Genomic DNA, 26,265 nt, shown 5'->3' with positions numbered 1-26,265 from the left:
CTTTCTCTTTCTCTCCCCCTCCTCTCTTTTTGAGACAGGTTCTTATTATGCAGTCCTGATTGGCCCAGAGAGCCCTATGTAGACCAGGCTGGCCTCAAACTCATAGAGACCCACCTGCTTCTACCTCCTCTGAATGCTAGAAATAAAAGTAGGCATCACCATGACCAACCCCATCTGCTTTCTAATGAAGGATGGAACCTGGCTAACACATCAGCTGGCAAGTGAAAGGGTCCACAGTACAGCCCAGAGTTTTCGACTCATTGCCACTGGGAAACTCACCAAAGGCATTTCAATCTCTGTCCAGGAGATATTGGGAACGGAAGACACAGGTTTGACAAGCGTTGTGGGGAAGAAGAGGTTGTAGTGGCCTGTAGCTGCCAGGTACAGCGTTAAGACAATATTGAAGGGCAGTGTGAAGACTGGCACATCCCACTTGGTGAAGATGCTGCTCAAGGCACTGGAAATAACTGGGCTGCAGGGAGAAGAGAGAAAGCATTCATCACCCTGATTAACCTTAAGCTGACTCTGTCTTACCTCTGGCCATTGGACCATCTACCATCTCCATCTCTGTGCTTCCTTTGGGATTCTGGTGGTTCACTGAGGTAGGATTGGGAATAAGCTTCCCAGTTTAAGAAAGCAAAGTACACAATACTTTGAATGGAATACCTTCTGAAATGATTTAAATACGTCTTTGTTTCCTCAACTGAGGAAACCAAACAAAACATGACCTCTATAAAATACCATTATTGCCTTTGGCTCATCCAGATGTGCACCAGCTGTCGCCTGGGGCTGTGGCAGCATTTTTTGGGTCTGACCTTCTAGATGGATGATACTAGGACATGTAGGCAATGAGCGGGATTGGACTCCGGGAGCCACTCTGGGGACTGCTAGACAAAACAAAATCTTGAGTTGTTTGCTTACTCTGCCTTTTTGGCCTCTGGCCTATTCCTGGGAAAGAGCGTGGATCTTGGACACGGATGGAGCTGAATGCAAATCCAGGCTCTTATAAAGCAGAGACTAAGTGAGCAATGCTAAGAAATGAATCTCTCCCAGCTTCAGCCTTCCCTGGAAGGGATTAGCCACTCCTGATACCCCACACATCTCTCAGCTCAGAGGCAGCTGGAGAAGGCAGAAAGCTCCGTGACCTGGTAGCACCGCCTGTCTTTAATTAGTGGCCACGGCTCTCACGTGGGCAGTCAGGCCTGCCTGAACTAACTCTAACACGCTGAGAGCTGCCTCGTGTTTGCTTTTCTTTTTGAATTCTTACTGTCTGCATCCCTTTCTGTCTGGGTTAACCGCAAGGTTTTATTTACTTCATAAAAAAGTGATGGGATGGGAAATAGTTCATTTTCTCAACCATAGAAACCCACGCCCTGCCAGCTTTGCCCCACATTGCCTCTCTGCCTCCCACATCTGATGGAAGTGTCCCCATTCCTTCATCAGATCAGCTCCTTCCCCTGCTCTTTGGTTTGGATTCATCTCAAGGGCTTCACTCTCGTGACAGTCTCTGCAGCACAGACCTCTTTTCTCCAGACCGTTCCTGTCAGGCTATGGTAGGTACACTTTCGCAGTGTCTAATCCAGATGCTGTCTCCCTTTGACTCGGCACCCATTCCTTCCCATGCCTGCTGTTCCATAGCAGCGTTCCTCAGACCGACTGCTCTGTCATCCCAGCCTCCCTGCTCCTATCGTCCCTGCACCCCATCCAGTCAGGTGTGTGTTCTCAATTACAGCACAGACATGACTCTCATCAGGTTCACCAAATGACATCTCACCTGGCGAGTTCACAGTCCCCCCCTTCTCTTAATCTGAAGTTGGAATCTTGCACTGTATGGAAATACTTTCTGTGTGGGCTACTACGGCATTGCGCTCTCTTAGAATGCTGCCTGCTTACTCCTTCTCAAGTTCCCTTCCATGACATTCCCTCTTTTCTGCCAGACATCCAACTGGGAGATTCCTTGGTTCTGACTTGGATTCTTTCTTCCGTCTTCTCCTTTGGGTGGTATTCTTTAGTCCCCTAAATGAAACACCCTCTATGTACTTCTGGCTTTCAAATTTGACTCTGTTATTAGCTTCTAGATTTGTGTGTCCAGTTGGTGTCTCAACACCTCTGCTTGGAAGTCTAACACACTCTGTGTCTAGAAAGAAGTTTGCTTCTGTCTCCCTGTTTTGCTCTTAGACATCTCCATGACCCATGTACTCAAGCAGGTTACAATTGTGTATTGGATATTCTCCCCCGAATTTTTCCTGTTGCCATCGTTTTAGGAAGTCTTGTTGCCTTTGTCTTCCTTAAATAAACCAGAAACCCAGTCTTTTCTGGCAACATTCATGGACCTCACTCTAGTCCAAGCACTCCTGTCTCTGTGGATCTTTTTAGCAAATTATTATGATTATGAAACCACTCTTGCTCTGTCTAAATCCATTCTCCATTTTGTAGGTGGTGAAGCTTATTTAGCTTTGAGTTTACATCATTGCTCTAATTCAAACCTTGTAACTGTGTTCCATTTTTATCACAGATGTAATAAAAGCCAGAATATTTATTGGATGCATATTGTGCTAGGGCCCCACATCATCTACTCTCTTTTCACCCCCTGCCACATCTCCATCCCTCTCAGGGCCTCAGTCTCTCTGGTCTTGCCTCTATTTCTTGGATGCATCCCATTCTCCATTTGGAGTCTTTTATCTGAGGCATCCTTCACCTAGACCTTTAGTTGGTACGTGCCTTCCTGTCGTAAGAGTGGTGAGCCAAACTTCGCATCTGCAATGTGTCTTTCCCTGACCGTCCATGTCTGGAGTCACTCTCGCTTCTCTCAAAGCACTAAACACATCATGAAGGAATTTTATTTGCTAGTTAATAAGTTTACCTCCTATAAACTAGTTAATAAAGAAAAAACATAAACCCAAGAGAATAGAGGTTCCTCCTTATCCACACTTATCAACAGTCCCTGTGCTCAGTGAATAATCTCAGGCACTCAGATTATTGGATGAATCTTGAAAATAGCGCTATGATCCCCAGGCTAGAAGAACTGAATTCCAAGGGCTGCTTGAATGGATGAATGAATACACCAGAGTAGAAGGTTCAGAGTTCCGCCCGGAGCAGGAGTCAGTGTTTTCTGCCTTTTAATTTGGAAAATGGGGGTTGGGGGCATTGAAGTCTAAGCAGCCATCCGGTGCCATATGGTGGAGAGGCTGTGTTGAGGGCTTGAATCTCTGTAGTTTAAAAACAAATGCATGCAAATGAGTATGAGCTCTGCTCCTCACTGGAGGACATGTGGGGAGCATTAAGAAAACCCCCCACAGAAATGACCATCTTATCTTTTGTCCCAGTGCATCAAGGAAGATAGAAACCCCAAGAAGAAAAATAAATCTCCCAGAATGCCTAATGTAGTAATTTATTTGCGAGCGCCACTGAAAAGCAATGAAACAGTACTTAAGCTAAATTGAACTAACTGGTTTTAGTAACTCCAGACTTTGAAACCTAAGAAAGACATTTACTTCTTGGAGATGTTAAAAATAAATCACCACGTCTGATTTATTGCTGAGAAAAGGAATAAATCACCATGTCTGAGAGGGGTTGAGAGCAGGGCCGTATAGACCTGTCACGTGAAAAGTTGGAGACACAGGCTCACACAGCAGCTGGCCTGCTATTGGGCCATTTGGACACGTTACTAACCCTCTTCAAATTCAGACAGAATTAAGATCGTCTGTGTGAATGGCTAAGCACCCTCTGCATTCACCTCTGCTCCTACTTCTTCCCTCTTGAAAAAGCTCTCAACTGAAAGTTCTAGCTCAAAGGCTGTGCTTTGCATCCCGACCTCCTGTTCCAAGAAGGCTTCTTGATTCTATCATGAATGAGTTTTCAGATTTGAAGGCTTAGTTAGGCCCCACAGTGGGTGATTCCCATGTAGGCTGGAGTTTAATAATGCAGATTCTAGATTCAGAAAGCCAGCCTCAAAACCTCTGACTGTCTGACCTTGGAATGAGTTACTTACTTTCTCTCTGTCTTAGTCTTCTCTCTGCAAGCTAGGACCAAATATAACCCCACCTTGCTTAGCACTGTGCCTGGTGCTTACGAACTATTAAATAAATGTCAGCCTTTATTATTTATGAAGGAAGATTAACAACTCAATAAAACATGTGGTCTTTTATTGCTCTACAGGGTCTCTGGTAATCCATATCTCTACTTAACCCCATTGTATTGCTTCTGAAATCATGAATTTATTATGGACTATTATGGTATCTTGCTAGACAAAGTCATTTGCTTATGGAGAGACACTGGGCTACACAAGTACATGTGTCCCATCCCTACCGAGTGAGCGTCTCTGTGAGCAGAAATAGGAAGGCACCTCACCAGGCCATGGAGGCGAAGGTCACAGGAAGCAGAAGCCACCAGTAGTAGTCTAACTTCTCTGAGTACACGGCCACCAGCAGTCCCACCAGCATCCCATTGTAGCCATGGAGTCCAGAGGCGATGGTGGACCTGGGTGGGGTGGAAGTTATTTTGCTTTAGCATTTGGTGGTGCATGTCCAGCTTTCACTGAAACTCTAGAATCTGCATGTCTTAGATGATTCCTTTAATAACAGATGGAGAGTGAGACGCTGGGTAAGATGGTGGACTAGAAGTGTAGATGGCCCAGAAGGAGAAGTGTCAGGGTAAAGTAGAAAATAAAGCATTTCCAAAGAGAAAGAGAGGAATACTTCAGAAATAAAAACAAAACAAAACAAAACAAAACAAAAAAACCCAAAAAACGAAGTGTCAAGATGGCTGAGGATAATTTGTGGTTCTTGCTGACAATGACTTCTCTGGCAGGACAGAATCAGTGGTAGAGAAATTTCTCTGGCTTGGGGCTGTAGTGGATGCCATCTTGAAAGGGAACCTATTTTTCACAATAGTGAGTGTGTGTGTTGGTTTATAAAAAGAAGAAATCACAAGTCAGAAAGCCGGTACAGAATCTATCCTAACCCCAGTCCCATGAGACAGTTGTAGGGGGAGGAGTTGACACCGACATGCTGAACTCTCCCCCAAGGCAGTGTGTTGTTTAGGGGAAGGAAGTCCACCAGCCATGCTGTCTGGGAGCAGACCTCATGGACTGAGAATAATTCTGGCCTTTGAGTCTCAGTTGGTAGGCTGACACCTGTCGGCGGTGTGGCTTGCTGCAAGAGTCTAGTGGAGCATTTTGATGCTCCAGCACACTGAGTTCTATTAGTCTAACCCCTCTAGCAGGACCACTGCTGCTTGTGGGTTCCGATAGTCAAAAGGTAGGCCTGCTTCTGTAGGACCCAAGGCTGCAGTTGCTTCCATTACTTTCAGCATACGAGGGAGACACCTTCCAGCCAGAACATTAGCCTCCCCAGGGGCTATGAACTGGGGACTCTCAGAGGTGAAAAGAGCTTGTGTAATCCATGGGCTACACACCTCATTTTGGCTAGTAGAGATACAGAAACAAGAGAGACTTCTAAAATGGAGACAGGTCCAGCAGACATTAGATGGCATTCACACCACACAGGCTCAGCACGGTTACAGAGCACAGCACATGAAAGAGGGTTGAGACCCACCCGGCTCTCCTACCCCTGCATAGACACGGCAGTCTCTAATTTTCAAGGACATAGAAGAAAGCCACCCAAACTCTTCATTTTTTTTTTATTCAGTTTTCTTTCTTCACCTCCCCTGAGTCAACCCCTTTCTGGTACTTTTCATAGTAGTTTTACTTTATCCTCTTAAAAATATGTCTTTTAAATTTCCAAAAAAAATAAAAAACCACACCTATAACTGCTAAAGAAATAGAAACAGTCATCAAAAGTCTCAAAAAAAAAAAAAAAAAAAGCCCAGGGTCTGATGGTTTCAGCCAGAATTCTATAAGATTTTCAAAGAAGAACTAATACAAATATTCCTCAAACTGTTCCACACAATAGAAATAGAAAGAACATTGCCAAACTCTTTTTATGAGGTTACAACTACCCTGATACCCAAACCACATAATGGCATTTCTAAGAAAGAATTACAGATCAATCTCACTCATGAACATTTATCCAAAAATACTAAATAAAATACTGGCAAATCGAATCCAAGAACACATCAGAACCATCATCCACCATGATCAGGTAGGCTTTATCCCAGAGATGCAGGGATGACTCAACATATGAAAATCTGTCAGTGTAATCCACCATATTAACAAACTGAAAAATAAAAACCACATGATCATCCCCTTAGATGCTGAAAAAAAGCCTTCAACAAAATACAACATCCCTTCATGACAAAGGTCTTGGAGACAGCAGGGATACAAGGAACATACCTAAACATAATAAACAGCCAACATCAAGCTAAAAGGAGAGAAACAGCGATCCCACTGAAATCAGAAACAAGACAAGGTTGCCCACTTTCTCCATATCTATTCAATATAGTTTTTGAGGTCCTAGCTAGAGCAATAAGATACCAAAAGGAGATCAAGGGGATACAAATTGAAAAAGAAGTCAAACTCTCACTATTTGCTGATGATATGATAGTTTGCATATGTTGTGTAGTTGTTCAGAGACAAAAGGTTCAAAGTTCATGGAGACTAATTAGGGAGTCATCCCAGAGGAGAAAGACTTGGAGGAATGATGGAAGTAGACAGGGAAATAAGAGTTAGTAGGAATGACAGAGACAAACTGGTGCGAAGCAAACTCTTGGTAGGAAAGGGACATTACCTAAGGTTTTAGAAGTCACGTTCAGGGCTTGGGTTTCTATTTGATGTTTATTTGTTTGATGATTTCTAATCATAGTATTTTGGGGGATGAGGTGGGCCCAGTGTGTGCCTCCTCTGGTGGAAGTAGTAATGAATGAAGTGACTCTTGCAACAGTTCGGGAGTTGGAACTTGGGCTCATCTACCATAAGCCATAGGTTTTTACAGGCAAGAGTGATGACGCTAAGCTGGGCATGCTTGTCTGAGGTTACAAAATGAGGACAGCAATGGGCTGAATGGCCTCAAGGTCAGTTCCAGCGAATTTTGGTAAAACAGTATCTTGGTCAGGGTTTCTACTGCTGTGATGAACGCCATGACCAAAAAGCAAGTTGGGAAGAACAGGTTTATTCACCTTACTCTTCTGCATCACAGCTCATCATCAAAGGAAGTCAGGGCAGGTCCTCAACCAGGGCAGGAACCTGGAGGCAGGAGCTGATGTAGAGGCCTTGGGGAGGGTCTACTTTCTGTCTTGCTTCCCATGGATTGCTCAGCCTGCTTTCTGATAGAACCCAGGACCACCAGCCCTGGGATGACATCACCCACCCTGGGCTGGACCTTGCTAAATCAATTACTAATTAAGAAAATGCCTTACAGGCCTGCTACAACTTGATTTTGTGGAGGCATTTTCTCAACTGAGGCTCCTTCCTCTCCAATGATGTTAGCTTAAGTCAAGTTGACATAAAACTAGGCAGCACAATCAGTAAGGAATGGGTTCTATGCTAGCCGGCCATACAATGGTGGGTACATTGGAAGGAGAACTGAGGTCCACTGGCTGAAGCAGACGCTGCACCTTGATAGGAGCATATTATCAAGTAGCTCACCAGACCTGCACACTCAAGAATACAACTTTTAGTGGCCTCACTGCTGCTAGGATTGAAGCCGTCCTTCAAGGTCACTTGGAGGTGTGGGGACAGCCTCTTGGAGACAAGCTGATTGATGCATTGACCTCAGTGGACTGTGGAAGGTTAGCAGGGTCTGGAGGGAGCAGGATGTGCTGATGGCTTAATGATCTCTGGTCGCCACTCTTCTAGGCCTAGGACCACACTGTCCAGGTGCAGTGACAACAGCCCCGTGGCTTGGAGCCTAAGCGAGCTTTATGGTGTGGGTCAGCCTGTGTCCTATCAGTCCCACACAGTAATTTAGGCGGGACCTTGTGTCTGCTCTTCCTTTGTCCCTCAATTATAAAATACAGTCTCTGTTTCACCCATTGGCTATTTCTGGTTGTGATGTTGAGAGTCACAAATATCCAGGCACACTGGTAAAAATTGTTCTTGAGAAACCCACTGTAAAGAAATCTATTTTATAGTATGATCTAGTTCTCATACCACAAATACAACAAAAATTTATATTTACTTCTACTCCGCACCAATAACTTTAATCTGTTGTATTTTACTGAGTGGTTTAATTAAAAAAAATTACTGATGGCTCATGATCTGCAGACCCCAAATTGAAAAGCATAAGATATGGGATAATCTAGTATTTATTTTCCAGATTTCTTAAATCATAAGAAGTTCTTGGGAGACTGAATAGTCTCTTCCCAAAATGGAGCAAATATGTACCAAAATCTGTGCCCAAAAGGCTCCCAGTCACGTTATTTGCGATAGATTAAACATTTCAAGGCATGTTCTAGCCAGAGCAAGAGAGGATAAAGAGATGCAGGGGGGTGGTCCCGGTGAGTGTCACCAGAGGAATATGGTGCTGTTGTGATGGGTATGGGCACATCAAGGGTTCCTCTGTGAAGGATATGCTATTTCTTGGTACACATATTCCTTGCATAGGTCTTAATAAAGCTGAACAGACCAATGCTTCCTGCTAGTTATTCCTGCTAGTTATATGCCTATCCCAGAAGAACATAAATTTTAAGGTTCAAATAGATCAAAATGTAATAAAATATGTGCTTAGCACACAGTAAGTGCTCAATAAGAAATCAGTCATTGCAGCAAGAAAAGATTGTCTTTCATTAGATATTTACAGGTTGGAGGGAAGCAGGTGGGACTGAAGAGTGTTTCTTCAAGTCATGCCCCAGGTGGTCCTGAACATCAGGAAAGTTTGGGGGAATGAATGTCAGAGCAACATCTAACAAAGTCCGAAGAGAGTCAAATGCTATTTGTTAGTGTTACTTCGTTTCCCACCAGCCAGGCTGCCTCCATGCGTCTTCCCATTGCTTCTGTTTCTCCAAATCCTTAATTCCCCTCCCATACCATTCTCCCTTTCCCTTCTCATCCCCCACACAAAACGTGCATCTCTCCACTCCTCCCAGTACTTGGAGATGTTTGTTTTCTTCAAGCTCTCCACTATATGCTATCTTGTTATTACTTATTAATCTTGCCTCCTAAAAGCAGTTTGTGAACCTCCCTGAGAGCAATAGGTTAAGTATTCCCTTATATCTCCTTCAGAAGGAGTATTTCCAGAAGGTTCCATAGCCAAGCTCAATGTGATGCAATTGCTGTCCTGGGCTAGGACAGTGGAATTCCATAGCAGTCTCCAGTGACCTGCTCAAAAGTTGACATTAGAACAGTTGCCAGGGTTATTTATTTATTTGTCAACTTTATACAAGTTAAACTTTCCCAAGAAGAAGCAATTATATTTGAGAAAATGCCTCCATAAGATTGGACTTTAGGCATGCCTGTAGGGCTCAGCTCACTGGAGGCACTGCCAGCCCTGGGCATGTGATCCTGGATAGTTTAAGAAATCAGGTTGAACCCACCATGAGAGCAAGCCAGCGAGCAGTGTTCCTCCATGGCTTCTACTCCAGCGGCTGCCTCCAGGTTCTTGCCTTGACTTCCTAGATAGTCGACTACACATATCCTTTCTTCCCTAAGTTGCTTTTGGTCATGCATGTAGAAAAGTAACTAAGAGAGGTTTTAGGTGGCTGATCACTCTTTGAACTTTGCCAGTACAAGGTAGAACAGATTTTCAAATTTCCTGCTTCATGGAAAAGTCTGCCAGATACTATGGGCCTATAGGTCGAAGATGGATGCCCCAACATTAAAAAGAACTTTGGGTAACTGTCTAGGAAGCAAGATGTCTCTGTCAATTCTAGAGTTTTGGAAGTTGCCTACAATGCACTTCCTGTTTACTTAGGTAATATTATATCCTTCTGGGGTCTTTGATGGAGCTGAAGACAGATATTTATAGTTTTCCTTAGTTATGATAAAAGGTAAATTAGATGTGAAACTTTCCAGATACAAATAGAATAAATATTGTAAGTGTAATTCTTGCTTGATACTTGTTTTGTTATATGTAAATTTACTATATTAAAGTTAAAACCTTTCTTTTTGTTTAGGCAGGAAAGGGAGATGATGTGGGATTCTGTCTGTATGCTGTGATTATGTTTTATTACTATTGGTTAATAAAGAAGCTACTTTGGCCTATGGCAAGGCAGAATATAGGTAGGAGGGAAACCTAAACTGAATGCAAGGAGAAAGAAGACAGAGTCAGGCAGTCCCCATGTAGTTGCTGAAGAAACAAGATGCAAGCCAGACACCAAGGAAACAAGACATGTAGAAAATGAGGTAATACCATGGCCACATGGGAATACATAGACTAATAGAAATGGGTTAATTTAAGATGTGAGAGTTAGCTAGAAATATGCCTGAGCCATCAGCCAAACTGTTGTAATTACTATAGTTTCTATGTGATTATTCAGGTCTGGGTGGCCAGAAAAGGAAAGCGCAGTCTCTGACTACAACTAAATCAAACACTTGGCCTATCTGCCATGCACCATACACTAGGTCCATAGAGAGCACGTACCTGTCCTGGCTTAAGGCAAGGGCAGTTAAGGTGGAGACCACTGTCCCCAGGGCCCCAGCAATTGTCCACCAGGGATTCTGGATCAGGAGCCCTATGAAGATGATGAGTCCACTAAGGGGGTTGTTGACAAACACCACCTGAGCTGCTCCCCGCAAGACCCAGTCTAGGAACTGGAGGACCAGGGGCTTATCTGCAAGAGACAGACAGTGTCATCAGCAGGATGTATCTGTGTATCAGACTGCTGGTTGGCATGGGAACAGAGGTGCACAGAGATGCACAAGCCAGGGTATTTCTCCTCATTCATCCTGGCCTGAGGTGGGGGAATGAAGGGGTTGGGAGTGGGTGTTGGCACTCAGCCCAAGGCTCTGAGTGGCCCAGCAATTGGTCTCCAGCGGGTGGTAGTTTTTGTCATACAAACTGAGGGAACACGCTGAGACCAATTTAAAGGAGTTCCAGCCATTGGCTTGGTTGGCAAGGAGCCCCAGGAGCATTCCATGGGAAATTTATTGGTCCAGGGGAAGAGGTGGGGAGGGAAGCAAAGTCCCACATTGTGTAGTGCTGTGTGACTCAGTTGAGGGCTGGTATCTGAGCAGCAGAGAAAGTCGCTTCAAGAAGGGATGTTGGCAAAGAAATTGTTAGAGCCCAGCTGTGAAAATCATTATTGAATTGGGGCCTACACGAAGCCAGGTGTAGGAGAGGGGACATGCGTTCTGCCTCCTCTGGTGTGGTTTCCAGGACAACCATGCTGGTGGGGGGCAGGTAGGGACTGAGGGGAGAGTGTGGTGTTTGCTAAAGCATTAAAGTTCAGAAAGAGGTGAGAAGGAAAGAACCCTGGAGCTGGGGGAGGGAGATGCCGGTCTTTTCTTGGCACACAATAGGCATCATGAACGGTGTGGGAGAAGTGGAGGAATGGCCAGGCAGTTCATTCGGGAAATGGATCGTATGTCACTAATTTGTTTCCCTCTATCAGTTCCGCACAGGGTGAATGACTGGCAAAGGACTGAAATCAATGAAATGTATTAATTCTAGAAGGAAGGGCAGGCTAATTGGGTTCATGCCCACCTGGGGTCAACTCAGCTTCCCTTCACTGTGTCTGTCCCTGCTGTGTGAGAGAGAGGGAACAGCTTCTTTGGCCAGGCTGGAGGAGAGGCTGTCTCTGAACTGCCCCCTGCTCTCCCTTGGACACTTGCTTACCTTTCAGCCAGCTCTTGCATTCCTTCATGTCACCAGTGAGATAGCCCACAGTTTGGAAGAAGCTGAAGCCTCCCTGGGCTGCAGAAGCCCTGTGGGGCACCTCACTTTCTCTCCTTTTGCTCCTTTCATTGGGTCTTTGGATTTTCACTATGTGGCTGTCTTCATCAGGTGATCGGAGATCCTTTATGGAAAGAAAGGAGAAACTATTAAATGGCATGCCTTTCGCGTATTGATCTTTCTTTGAGACAGGGTCTCATTGGTAGCCCAGGCTGTCCTTGAACTCACTGTAAGGCTCAGCAAGCTGCCTTGTGCTCTCAATCCTCTCCACTCTGTCTCCTGAGTGCTGGGATTGTGAGCACATGTTAGCAAACACAGTTTTAAACGATGTCCTTTTGAAAGTAGGGAAATTGGGAACAGAGGGCACTGTCAGGGATTCTGATAGAGATGTGGGATCATGAGGGAAAAGATGAGACTTACACCTACTGCCTAAAGCTATACCCAACATGAACCTGCCCATCCCAAGACTATTTCAGGTTCTGCACACGAGGTTTTCTTAATGATTTGTGACAAGGGGTTCCTCTTGGCAGTTTAATGATGCCTATGGGCTTCTTTCCATAATGAATAGTTAGAAATGTTTAAAACAAAATAAGTACAAAGAAAATTATATTGAAATGCAGTGATTATAGTATTTAAAATAATTGTGATCCATAGGTAAACATTCTATCTAATGGCTATAAAGTTTAAAATCAGTGATGTGTGGGTATGTGGGACCTTCCCCCTCCAGCTCAGGGCAGTTCTGTATCTCAGGCTATCTCAGATCCAAAGCCCATCACAAGAGCAACTCTGGTCTTTATTATGCCATTGCATAGTTCAGTTTCTCCTCTGGCCTAGTCCTACTGCCCTTTCTCATCTGTAAGTGTGGCTCCCCAAGGCACACCCCAGGAAACTTCTTTCTTCTAAATCTTTTTGTCAAAGTCCAACTCCTGGGGAATCTGGCCTGTGTCAGCTTGGATAGAAATCTCAGGTACTACTAATGTGACTACCACTCCTTGCTTATATTATTTGTAATTGAGGTAAATGCCATTTGGGGATTGGTAGATATAATGATGGATTATTTCCCTCACCCCAGTTCATTTGCTCCTCAGTTTCACATGTGTAATGCTTGGCCAAGGAGGCTTCTTCCTTTAAAGTCATGCTTTTCAATATGGTAATTCTTAAGACAGCATCTAGTGAGCATTTGAAATGTGGTTGGTTCTCAATGAACTAGGAATAGATGAAAAGTTTCTAAGTTTGATGGAAGACATCTACTAAAGACCCTGAGTGATGCCACATGTAATAGTGAAAGGTTAGAAATCTCTCTCTAAGATCAAACACAAAACAAAGACTCTGCTCTTGCCATGACTATTCAACATTGTGTTCTAGCACAAGCAAACAGGCAAAGAAAAGGAGACAAAAGGAACAGATTGTAAAGAAAAACGTTAAACATAGGTTGTATCCCTACCTGTTCTTTTGTATAGAAAATTCTTAAGGTACCTGCAAAGGTCTTATTAGAAATCTGAGTAAGTTTAGCAAAGTTACAGAATAGAGATACAAATCAAATTTATTTTTATGCCCTGGCATTTAAAAATCTAAAATTAAAATTAATAAAGTAATTTTATTCATGATAAAATAAAAAGTAGAACGTATTTGTGAATAAACTTAAAAAATGTGCAAGTGATACCCATTGAAAACTCCATGAAAGAAAATAAAGCTCAAAATAAATGGAAAGATAGTCCATGTTCATGGATTGGAAAATTTAGTCTTATTACAATGGCAATAGTTTTCAAATTTATCTACAGATTTAATATAATTCCTATTGAAGCTTGTCATCTTTTCTTTTCCTTTAGAAATGGAAACTATAATCCTAAAATCCATATGGAAATGTACCAGAATTGAAATCATCTTTCACTCCCTTGCTCTCTGATTGACTGCTCAAGAACCATCTTAGCGGGGGTAATGAGGTCAGGCTTACCTTTTCTTCAGGCATTTCCAGCAGGGGAAGGGCTGGGTGTGTATCCTGGGGGCTGGAAGGCCAGGTAGGGCTGCTTGGTTCTGACTCATATAGTTTGTATCTGATGGAAAGAGGCTCTGGCAGGAGAGGGCTCCTGTTGCTCTCAGACATCTCCTTCAGCGGGTGGTCACTCATCTTCCTGGAGAGAGAGAATGAGAAAGGACAGATGGATGAGGATGGGTATAGGGGACTTGGCTGAGGTCAGGCAGTCACGGGGGAGGCCTCGCATCTGACCTGGAGTGGTAAGAAGCTACAGAAATGGAATATAGATGGACTCTCACGTCACCTAGGCTGGCCTTCAACTTGGCCAAGCATGACCTTGGCCGAGGGTCGAGTCTTCCTGTTTCTACCCTTTGAATTGTGAGATTATGGGATCATGATCCAGTGTTTTGAGCATGCTAGTAAAACTCTCTACCAATGGAGTTAGATCCCCAGACCCAGGTAGGGCTTCATGTGCCTATAGCTGGTGCTTCCAGAAGGTCCTGAGGCCAATGCTCCATCCACAATAGTGTTACCTTAAAATTATTCCTATTCTTCCAATGTCCAGAACAAAGTCCTTTTGTGTTGTAAAGGTTTACCTGAATCTAGGCCAAGTCTCTTTTCTTTTTATCATATATATATATATATATATATGTATGTATATATATATTTATATATATTTCTCCAGCATTCATGTGGTCCATTGTGCTATCTTTATGTGGTAGTCAGTTGGCGATTTCTGTTTACCCTGGCAAGTGCCCACAGAATCCAGCAGTGGGGTCTAAATGGAACTCATTTTCTGTGTTGCTAGAGAAACCATGTTGTTTCAATTGGTCTCTAGTCCCCTTACTTTCCCCCGTGTCCCCTGTGACTGTTCTTGTCTCTTTTTGTCCTTCCTCGGAGCACACAGAGACAAAGCCTTGGCATGCTCTATTGGAAGCTGTGGTCAACCCAGATAAAGGTCTTTCCATTCCATGTGGGCCTCCTTTCTCCTTCACTGCTAAGGCCGGGGCTGTACCGTGGCTTGCTCCAGAAACGCCCTTTGCTGCAGGCCTCCAGTTTCTTGTTTTATTTCGCTGCCTCTGGCAATGGCACACATAACATCTCTCTTTCTCCCATTTGATTATTCTGTCTATTCCTCTTTGACATCCTCAACCTTCTGCACGTCTTTATTTACTTTACTTTCCTGTATTCTGAGAGTGGCCTTGAACACAGTCGCCTCTCGCTATTCTTTAGCTTTTCCCCATTGCTCTTCATTGCCTCATCCAAGTTTTAGGACATCTGCTCAGGACACAGACTGCAGATCTCTAACACGTGCGCTGCCATTCCTCACACTCGTTATCACAGGTGCTGCTCCAGGTTTGCACAAGTCCCTTCTGGAAGGGATCAAGACATGTCTGTCCTTGCATCAGCATCATTTCCCTGGCTATTTCCATTCTCGCCCTCTACAGTTGCTTCCAGACGACCATTTCCCTTGTGTGCACAATAGCCGTCTTCCCTGTGGCTCAGGCTGAGCATCTCCTTTCTAGCTGCTCATTGCTCTTATTAACTTAACTAAGATGCCTGGTTGGAGCACCAAAAGCCTTTACTGAGGATGGCTTTAGGTGGTCCAACCAGGCATCTTCCTCCTGATGCTAATTCAATGCCCATTGCTCCTTCTCTGGCTTCTCATCTTTGGGAATTGTTTCCATTTAATCTCTCCAGTCACAGTTGTCCAGTCGAAGCGTGGATTTGGAATTATTCCTATATGAACTCTCAAAGTTGTACCTCTCTTCTGGTGCCTATCTCTTGTTCTTTCAACTCATTTGCCCAAGTGCCCCTTATGACCCAGCCCTTTGACTTTCTAGAGACCTCTGACCCACTGGCTCCACCTTTCCTTAGTGACCAAGTTAGGTTTCATGGCTTGTCACTTACCTCTTTGATTCCCTTGTTCCTCTCTTATGCTTGTGTAGTGAAACCCCAGCTTTTTCAAATCCTACTCTCCTCAAGGGCCCCTATTGAACGATTTCTCATTTTCAGCCACCTCATCGAAAAGCCTGGAGTCAGACTTACTGGTCCCTCCTCTGTCACTCTTCAAACTTAGCAATTCTGTCCTCAAAAAATAGTTTTATGGTGACAGTCACTATTAGCTTGCTCTCATCCTCTTTGCTTCTTCTCTGGTCTTTACCACCTGGACATGTCTGCTAGCCTCTTGATTCTCCAAGTCATGGTCTATACAGTTTTATAAGAAAGTGCCAACCCACCAAAGATGGTTCTGTACTTAAAGCCTCAATGAAGCTGGGCATGGTGATGCACTCTTGCAATCCCAGCATGTGGGAGACTGAGGCAGGAGGAGCCCCGCAACTTTGACCTTGGGTTATATTACCAGGACCAGACCAGCTGGAGATCATTCTCAATAACAAAATCCGAGCAAACGAACCTATGGCCCTCCTCCCTCAAAACAACTTCAGATGCCTTCAGAACAAAACTCACATCTTTAGCGCACAAGCAGGGCTCTATGCTATGCTATGAATTACCACAGATGGAGCTGTCCCAAGCATCTCTGGCCCGTGGCTCTGGGCTCCCACAGGCTTTTGTTGGTTAGTGGGTGGTGTTGCTTTCCTTCTATTGTGGCAGCATTGAGAGGGAAGGTCTGGGGTCTGGAAGCTCGGTCCTTCACTTTTTGGTGGGGTTTGTTTCAGTTACCTCGTCAGAGAAACCTTCCTGGATACACCGTGGAGTGGGAACAGCCCCTAGTCGTGACAAGAAGGATCTACCTCCTGACGACACAGCTGGGAGTGGCCACTCTAAGCCTGCTGGAGACCTCTGAGACCCTAGAGGATCTGCAAAGTTTGATATAGAAACAAGCACTGCTTGGGGCCACTATTTTTCCTTATAGCTGATTTGTGGATTTTGTCTAAATCTCCCAGAACCAATATTCATAAAGACAGTGATTAGTTCTCCTTACTTCGATGTCTCTGCTCCTGGCACGGTTCTTTGCATATAGTAAGTATTCAATAATTCCCACTAAGTGTAGAGAGGAAGAGAAGAAGGGTGGGGGGACAGACGGAGGGAAAGAAGAAAGAGGAAGGGATTTTAAGGAAGGCTCCAGGTGACAGCAAAAGTGAATACATTTCTTTAGAAAGCGTCACAAATCCTTGTGGATCTTGGGAGTCTCCGAATGGCTTACGAATAAGGTGGCCACCCCTCAGCTCTGCCTTTGTAGCAGGCAGAGCCCTGGCCATGACTAGTACCTTTCTCTGCTCGCAAGATCAGCTCATTAAACTAGGGCTGAGTTTTATGTGGCTCTGCAACCTAGAATTCAGTCCGCATCGACCATGTTGTCCATGTGGAACGGGGTCCCTCTCCTGATCTGACCCTGCAGGCGGGGTTCCAGTGAGAGGCAGACAGGCTTTTGTAGAGGGGCATACTGGATTTAGGAGAAAGCAGAAGCCACAGCGGGAGGAGATTGGGCATCTGTCTCTCAATGGTCTCTCCCCCTCTAGTGGCCCAAAGTTGATACTGCATCTCTGGGTCCTCGGTAAACATTTCAACGGAAACAATAGCAAGGGAGACAGATATTCAGACCTGAGAGCATTCATGCATCTGGGTGGACTAAGGATGTTTTGAAAAGATCCATGCAAAATCCACCAATGGTCTCATTGAAGAATAATGACAACGCTTGTTTTTTAAAACCTTATATCTTATTGACTCTAAGATGCTATCAACTATAAGATATGTATTGTTCATTTTGTATACCACCAAGAGAAAAGAAACTGCCAATCAAATTTTTTTATATGTTTCTTGATTGATGGTCATGTAAGGGAAGTGTGACTCTCCAAAGACGCTGCTTTCTTTTCTGCCCCAGACCCTGCTGAATGCCGACAGGGTTCTAGAAAGTCAAGGTGCAGAACACCAGAGAGCAAGGCTTTCTCAGGCACCTTCAGTAGCGCTCTCTGTACTTGCCAGAGAAGTTCCCCGAGAACGAGACCACAGCACTGCCGGTTTGCTGCTATGTCAGGACTCGACCCAGACCCCAACCTGAGCTCCCCTGTCACTCTCGTTGCCTTGATGGGACCCAGCTGAGGTCTGCAGAGCTGATGTGATGCCGAGCCCTAGGCCCCTGTCCGGGACCTCGGCCCAGCACTCGGTTTCATAAGCCCACATGGCCTCTGCAGGAACGAGGTGCTTGCATCTCCTCTCGGGAACACAGTGTTCCTCTGCCATGGGAATGTTTATCCTGTGAAAACAAGGGGAATTTTGGCTTGAGGGCGGTGGTGAGATGTGTGGCAAAAAAAAAAAAAAAAAAAACGGCCTCGTAAAGAGAAGAAAGAGAAGGTCTCTATGCTTGGAAAGTGCCCAGCTGCTTACGCAGTACGGACCTCCATGTCCCCTCTTCAAAGGGTAACTTAGGACGATAAAAGTGCTGACTTAGTTCCTGGCACACGGTAGTCAGTTTGTGCCTTTTAATTTTCCCCCTAGTGCTTCCAGATCGATGAGAAAGATGGCTAGAATAATCAGGGACAAGAATTCTGATCTCAAACAGAACCAATCTCTTTCTTCTTCCCTCATCCCCTCCCTTCCTCTTTTCTCTTACATTTAGTACATAAAATCGTTTCATTATGACCTTTTCATACATATGTATTGTAGTATTTGGCTTATTTTTTCACCACCCCAATATTCTCCCCTACCCCTGTTCCTCGCCCCTTGCCAGTTCCCATCCTGCCCACAAATAGTTTACCTTCTGCTTTCCTGTTTTACATGTGTGTGCGTACACACACACACACACACACACACCCCTAGGTTTCATATGAAGGAAAAACGTGACATTGTATTCCTTTCCCCCATTACCCTTTCTTCCTCTTCCATCATAGTCTCCCTTCTACTTTTCATGGCTATATTTAAATCAAGACTCTGCATCTGAGAGAAAACAAGTGATATTTGTGCTTCTGAGTCTCAAAGAGCAAAGTTTCGACAAGGCATCTCCATTTGGTAGAAGTGAATGTGGCTCTCTGCCCCAGCCACGTCCTGACTGAGGGCCTCAGAGCCCGTTCCCAGCCCTGCTTTGAGCCAGTCCATTAAACTGGCTTCCAAGAACACATAATGATCTGCTTGGCGTGTTCTCTTTCTCTTTGGCTGCCCCTCACCTTCTCTTCTCCCTCAGAAGTACCGACAGAAAGGCTGTTTGGACCAGCCCCACATCTCTCCATAAAGCCAGGCATCCCAAACAGACTGGCTTCTCCATTCTGCTTGCAAGAGCTCTTTTTATTGGGTACCTACTGTGACTCATAGCTCTCCCTTAAGTGGAAAGGCCCCTTGTCTAAGAAGAGCTGGGTTTGGATGGCAGGGACAGGACAATGGGTAGTGGACACTGAGAGTAAACGAGGCAACACAAGGTACGCCTGGCCAGCTTGCCCTTCTCGTGCTGGAGGAACTGAGATCCACTGTTCACGGCAGGTCTCAGATCCGTGGGCAAGTAAGAGAAATCACATTCCAGGTCAAAGAGCTTGAGATACAACCCAGAATGATGCCAGAATTCTCACTGTGGATCCTTGTGGCACATAGGGAGGGTGTCCCCATCAAAGACAAGATAGAGACCCCAGTGTTTCTCCCAATATTTGGAAAATGTGATTCTACTCTGCTGCTCTCATTTTGAAATTTTATCTTGGCTCCTTTCTCTAAACGATAGTTCATCCCTCACAGAACCACAAATACCCATGGCCAAAGGGGAAAGGCTAGCTTCCACCCAGCATACTCCTGTTGCCCTGAGCAGGCCTGGACTTGGCCTTGGAGGATTACTTGGAGTCAAGGTTCTCCTGCCATCATGGTCTCTTAGTTTAAGTGTAGATATGGGCTGAATCTCAAATAGCCCATTTATGCTGTTCTGAGGTTGCCGCTGCTCTGGAGAAGGAAGAATGATTCATGGGTTCTTGAGGATATGTGTTGGATTGGTTGGTTTTGCAACTAATGAAGGGAAGAGTTCCATTTACAACCTTAGTTAGGATCCAAGGCTGGGGGTTCCTGTTGCCCTTCCATGTCCTAGCACTTCGGATAGGTGAGCTACTCCTACTGGTGAAGATTCCACAGGTCCCATGAGGCTGATTTTTTTTTAAAGTGAACAGGCCACATTAGTGAAAGTCCTTGGATCTATGAGGCTAACACAGCCCCCCGCCCAATGCTTTCATCCTTTCCGGTTCGAATTCTGCCTACATGTCAACACACAAACGTTTCTACTTTAAAGGTAAGTTAAAGGTTGATTGATCCTTAGCCTTACTCTCTCTTCGGCAACCCTCTTGGTTTTCCTTTGATTTGGCTCTAGACAAGGCCCCAGACCCTGCTGTTCTGGTCAGTCATTAGGCAGATAGAGTAAGTGAACATTTTAGTAACTGGGCCAGGGTGAGCTGTACCTTTGTCAGCGGGGATTGTGTAAGAGGCTGGCTAGGGTCCATCATTTATAGGGATGCTCAGTTTTTCTTGGCAGCTCCAGCTCACCAAATCTAATCTGGACAGAAAGGTTAACTTACTGGCCAGAGGTTCAGGCTGGGAGGGACAGGGTCAGAAGCAGCATAGTCTTCCTGGGCCAGCTGCAGACTGTCTGGACTTAGAGACAGCTGGTGACCAGCGGGTCTGTGGCTGTGCCTTTTGGGTTCTCCCACAGGGCCTGACTTCTTATAGGCACTCCTAATTCTCCCCTGGCCTGGGAATCTCTCTCTCTCCTCTTCATTTCTCTTTCCCTTCCTCCTTCTCTTTCCTTCCCCCTTCCCTCATTTCATTACTTGAATGAAACTGTACCCTGGTGGCATTGGGTAGTTGATGTTGCTGAATAGGGATTATGTAGAGTCAGACTTACTGGTTCAAGTCTTGGGAAAGTTCCCCATCTTCTCTCTGTCTCTGGTTATTTCATCCATGAGGCATAGACAAAATCAGTGACTATGCCATGGGTTATCTCTCTGCCACTGCTGTTTATATGCCGTCTCTTATAGATAGATAGGAAACGGTGAAGGACAGTTTCCTTGTAGTCCAGCCAGCATTGTCTACATAGCAGGTACTTATTAAATAGGTTTTACTGGCTGAATGAATGAAGTAATGCCTGGAGGTAGGAGATTGTGACTCCAAACTCTGGAATGTCTTAGATCATCATGGACACCATGTTTTACCCCCACTCCGCCCCCACAGCAGCTTCCTAAGGTTATCCCCATATCGGCAGAGGCAGCGGTGACGGGGAGACACTGTTCTTTTCAGTTGACAGGCCTAGAGAAATGAGAGTGCTTGCATGAAGACACATAGAAAGCAGACCCAGGACCTGAACTGACCCAGTATCCTCGTGCACAACCCTGGGCCCCTTTTTACAATGCCATCATCAACTCCTTTGCTGCAGGTCCTCGACCCTTCCCTGAAGATGTCTCTCTTTCACACAGGGACTATGGGCTGCTCAGTCTTTAACGCTCTCTGGAGTCCAGCTCTGTGTAGCTGAAACTGGTGACCCTGGATTCCATGTGTAAGAGCACATCTCCTTCTCACTATGGGGAGAAGACGGCTTGCTGTGTTCAGGTCCACGGCCCCTTACCTCACTCCAGCCTTTCTGAACTCGACCCAAGGACTTTGTTCATCCTTGAGTACTTGTACAGTATTCTCCTTCCAAGAGAAGCATCCCCTCGAGGGGGTGGGGTGAGGGTTCTTGAGATGCAGGAGGTAATCAAAGGTGTTATGTCTGCAAGAATAGAAACTCGCAAGATTCTGGAGGGCAACTCCCCAGCAGCATAAAGAGTAGCAAGCCGCTGTTGGGGAGGAGATTCTGGGCAGCCAAATGATAGGAAGCAGAGGAGCCCTAGACTGTTGAGCTGCCTGCAAATGCTGTAGAGTCTGCAGGGGCAGCTCCCAGAGCCATCATGTTGGATGAGCTTCCCAGTGACATCGCTGCTTTTGAGTCACCGCTGCTTGTAAGCAATGCCTTACTCATACTCCCGTTAATAAGCCAATAAAGTGTCGCTGGTCCACTGCATTGAAACTTGTTGAAACCAGGACTTGGTCTGTCAAGGGTTCCCTTTCTGGGGCGAGTAGACTATGTGTGTGACATCTCCTCTAGGGAAAACATCTGTCACAAAACAGTGCCACCTTTATTTCCCCAAACCAAACCAAACCAAACGCTGATCCTTTCTTCTGCACACAGTTGTTTTTAAAAAGCACCACGGAGGCAGAGTGGGAAGGCAGGACTGAGCTTGGGTGGGTGGGACCTGGGACAGTGCTCAGCAGGTGCCATTCCAGGACCCTCTAGTTCAGAGAACACCAAAGAGAAGACTATTGACGGTTCTCTTGCAGGAGCATGCGGTGCTTATAACGGCATTAGAGTCACGTTAGGTGAGCTAGGGGAGGCAGTCAATGGTTTCTTTTAAGTACCAGCAGAAGGAACCCCAGGGCTTGATTAACTTAACACAGCATCCAGGGGTTGAGCCTCCTCCTTGCCTGTGTATGGCGTGTCTCAGCATGACACGACATCCGCAGGAGTCCTTCTAGGCAGTGAATTTTCCCACGAAACCCACAGCTCTTCGAAATCGCTACAGGTGACATTTTCTATGCTCTTGAATCATCGCTTAGCCTGACTTGGTGGCAAGCACAGTAGGTGACTAGGAGGAGAGGCTGTGACTCTAATCATGATCTGAAGGTGTTGAGAAGTCAGAGGTAGAGAAAATTAGACCTGCGGGGAAAGATGCCAGCTGTGCGTGGCCACCCACAGCCAGCCTGCCACACAAGGGAGCGAGAGAACTACAGGACTCCACTTGCTGGCCCGTGACGGAGAGTGCAAGTTCACCAGCTCCACGTGACTGCTCCTGACTTCCAGCTCTCAGGGCAGAATCCCAGAGACAGAGCAGGCGGATCTCTGAGTTTGAGGCCAGCCTGGTCTACAGAGTGAGTTCCAGGACAGCCAGGGCTAGAGAGAACGTCTGTCTTGAAAAATAAAACAAAGCAAAACAAACCAACCCCCCCTACTGTTATCAGGTCTTCTTCTCCACAGATCCTGAACTAATGTGTCTTCCAACACGGGGACACTAGGAGTTTTAAAAGCACCACAGGTAATGCTAATGTGTAATCAAGTCTGAAGAGTTTGCCCTAGGTCTGTCTTTGTTCTGGCCGCGTACATTTTGGTGCCCGCCCACTCCAGGTGAGTGCTGAGCACCTGCTTCACCTGGGAGGGTAGGTAGGCAGGCAGGCTCGCAGGGCTACCTGGGAAGCAGGGTCTGTGTGTGAAGGAGTCAGACCGCCCCTCAGCTCATTCACACAGGTGTGGAGATGAAACCTGGGATCCTGGCCACCGAAAGCCACCAAGCAAGAGGAAGTGGGGTGAAGGGAGAGGCATGGAAGCAATCTTCATGGATTCCACAATTTATGCTTAGTGGTCAAATCATTCAGAAAATAAGCAAAACCAGATTTCATTTAGCAACAACAAAACCAAAACACAACAAAAGCTCGGCTCATGGCTGTAAATACTATTTGCATCCTCCATCTCCAGATGAAACGAGATGCCAACACCCCAGCAATTTCAGAGTGTGCCATGGCCCATGGAAGTTCAATTGTGCTTCCCTCACAGCCTTCTGGGGGTCACACCCGAACAGCGTGCTCCCGTGGAAGCCAGTTGCAGGTAGTATGCAATCTCAGACGTAAGAGTGTGTGTGGCTTATGGAAATGGAACTCTTTCAGTAATTTCACATCTTCCGTAACGGACCACCCTTTGCTCTGCAAACCAGAGGCAATCATGGAGAGGAGACAGATGGTTTGTTGACACTCTTAGCCTTGAGGAAGACAGATGCACAGGCCCCTGGACCTAAGTTGAGGTGACTCAAGATTGGGGAGTTTACTGGTAGGGGGTCCTTAGTGATGTTTCTAGAGCTGGGATAAAGCACTGCTCAAAAGCAGCTTGGGGAAAGAAAGGATGTATTTGACTTATAGGTTATAGTCCATTAGGAAGGAAGTCATGGCAGGAACTCGGGGCTAGAACCTAGAGGCAGGAGCTGAAGCAGAGACCGTGGGAGAATGCTTCCTGACATGCTCACATGGCTGGTCCAGCCTGCTTGCTTTGAAACACAACCCAGGACCACTGTCCAAGGGGTGCATCATCTACAGTGGGCGGGGCCTCTACCACATCAATCATTAATCAGGAAAATGCCCACCTAACCAGTTAGCAGCCGTTTTTTTTTTTTTCAACTGAGAAGTTTTCTGCCCAAATTACCCTCATTTGTGTCAAGTTGACAAGAAGCTAACCAGCACAGAGATTTTTTTTTTTTTTTTTTTTTTGGTTTTTCGAGACAGGGTTTCTCTGTGGTTTTGGAGCCTGTCCTGGAAACTAGCTCTTGTAGACCAGGCTGGTCTCGAACTCACAGAGATCCGCCTTCCTCTGCCTCCCGAGTGCTGGGATTAAAGGCGTGCGCCACCACCGCCCGGCTAGCACAGAGATTTTATGAAGTATAGCTATCAAGTTCGGCAGGGTGCTGGGAGTTTGGATGGAGAACATTAGTCAAGATCATTAGTAATCAAACAGAGTTTGTGTAATATCAAAGAGAGAAGAAAGGAAGCCCACCCGGAGCAGAAATGGATGTTGTGCACTGGTGAGAAGTATAGTTAAAACTGACAGACAGGAGGGATGGGAGACTCAGAAAGTTCCAGTAAGGAAGGGAAGAAGAATAAAGAGGAAGGAATAGAAAAGACAGGAGAGAAAGGCAATGGAGAGGTGCTGCAGAGGAGAAGCTGGAAGGCTGTTGCTGAAGGACAGGCTGAGAAGGGATGCAGAGGGACACAGGAGACCGTCCCTAAGCCCTGAATCCTGCTCTAATGGGCAACATCCTTCAGGCTTAGACTCCCTGGGCAGTTGCCCCTTCTCATCTGCCCTTTTCTCTAGGAATCTTGTTAAGGACAAAGCAAAAGTCAGTCCTTGTTCCCACTGCCCTGTGGTTCCCAGAAAACCAGCGGGGTTCTAAAATAGAGAGATCTGGGCCAGTTTACCCAAGAGGTAAACTCAAAGACTAGGGACGGAACTGAGGACCTAGCAATTTCAGTTTTATCAGTTCCTTCTCCTTTATGCCTAACTAACCAGGTTTCCAAAATGTGTTCCTTCAGATTTTCAAAAGAGTCATTTAGGGTTGGCCTGCAGGAGTTGTGTATGAAGGGTTGTTTATGTTCTGGAGGTCCTTAAAGACATTTGCCAATGTGTTTGTCATCTAGCCTCACCCACATGACCTCTAAGTTGTCTGTGTTTAAATATCAAAGACTATGAAAAGATGGAGTTGTTCTGGATATCACTGGAAAATAAATCGAGTGTTAAAAATCTTCAAACACAGGTTTGTTAAAATCAGGGTGAGTTCTGATAAACAAAACCCACTGGGATAGTCATGGTAGTGAGACAAAAAGACATGGGACCAAGAGTCCAGTCAAACTCAGCCCTATCACTTGCTATGAGCAATGTTGGCCTCAGATCCCTCTTCACATGGGATGCTGAAAACTGCCTCATAAGGAAGTGTGTGGAGGACCGGCACACTGGTATCTCGCAACTGTCAGCACGTGGCAGCTCTGGCCACTTTCCTCTCAGCCTTTTCTGGGGTTGCTCACCAGCTCTAAAGACTCTAACTACAGAGATTTAATGAGAGGATTTGCTAGAATAAATATTTAGGGAGGCTAATCTTTTTAAAGCACCGATTTCTCCACAATAAATCCTGTGTTGGATACTAGTCATTGAAGAGGGTTTGATGAATACCTATTAAGTGTACCAATCACAAGGAATTAAAAAATGAGCAAGAAAAAAATCGCCTTTGCTGCAATGGTTCCCACAGGTGGATGGAAGTGGGTAGGAGATAGGGGTAGGACATTTTAATTGTTGCCATGCCCAGGAGATATCACTAGTATTTGTTTAGTAGAACATAGAGAGGCCAAATATCCTGCAATGTGTAGGTTATGTCTGTGCAACAAAAGATTGTCCCACTCAAAATGCTGAATGAGTGTGTTAGTCAGAACTTGTGTCACAGTGACAGAGTGTGTGACAGGAACATGGCCGAGCAGGAAGGATGCATCTTGCTCACACAGTGCATTGTGACTGGAGAGGGCTGTAGACATCACCTCATGGCAGACAGCAGCAGAGGGGAGGGCCAGGCGACAATGCAGCTCCTAGGGACAAGCTCCTGCAGCTCCCTTCTTCCAACCAGACCCCACCTTCCACATTTCCACAGCTCCCACTAGACTTGTAGGATTTTGAACCCATCAGAGGATAACACCATTCTTTATGCCACAGTCCTCAAGATCTGGAAATACCCTTGCAGACACATTGGAGGTGTGCTTCATTCGTCTCCTGGGTACTTTTCAAAGCAATCAACTTGGCAAAATTAATGGATGAATAAACAACAGTCATGAAGACATCTGTTAAAAAGATGTTTAATATCATTCCCTAAGACCAACTTTTAAGAGAGCTTTGGATGGGCTAGGAAATGTTCTTGCGTTCTATTTCTTTATAGTTTTCAGTTCTGACTGGCACATTCTTCTCCTTGGGCGTTTTTCTCCTAAGGGTTGACTTTGTTGTCATTTCGATAATGTTCTTAATTCCTTCAC

At 45.5% G+C, this 26,265-nt stretch overlaps 1 protein-coding gene across 1 annotated transcript in view; it reads right to left on the bottom strand.

The window, feature by feature from the left end:
• The window catches only part of Slc14a2 (solute carrier family 14 member 2), a 52,948-nt gene extending 39,094 nt beyond the window's left edge, over positions 1-13,854 (bottom strand). Inside the window, exons 1-5 of the mRNA XM_057788801.1 lie at positions 13,681-13,854; positions 11,670-11,850; positions 10,476-10,665; positions 4,351-4,479; positions 280-472 (exon numbers count right to left, since the gene is read on the bottom strand). Coding sequence (XP_057644784.1) covers positions 280-472; positions 4,351-4,479; positions 10,476-10,665; positions 11,670-11,850; positions 13,681-13,854 — 867 coding nt within the window. The remainder of the gene's footprint in view (positions 1-279; positions 473-4,350; positions 4,480-10,475; positions 10,666-11,669; positions 11,851-13,680) is intronic.
• Between the last annotated feature and the right edge of the window lie 12,411 nt (positions 13,855-26,265).

Source organism: Chionomys nivalis, chromosome 14 (genome assembly GCF_950005125.1).
Source record: "Chionomys nivalis chromosome 14, mChiNiv1.1, whole genome shotgun sequence".
Taxonomy (NCBI): domain Eukaryota; kingdom Metazoa; phylum Chordata; class Mammalia; order Rodentia; family Cricetidae; genus Chionomys; species Chionomys nivalis.
This window is presented reverse-complemented; position numbering and strand designations above follow the sequence as displayed.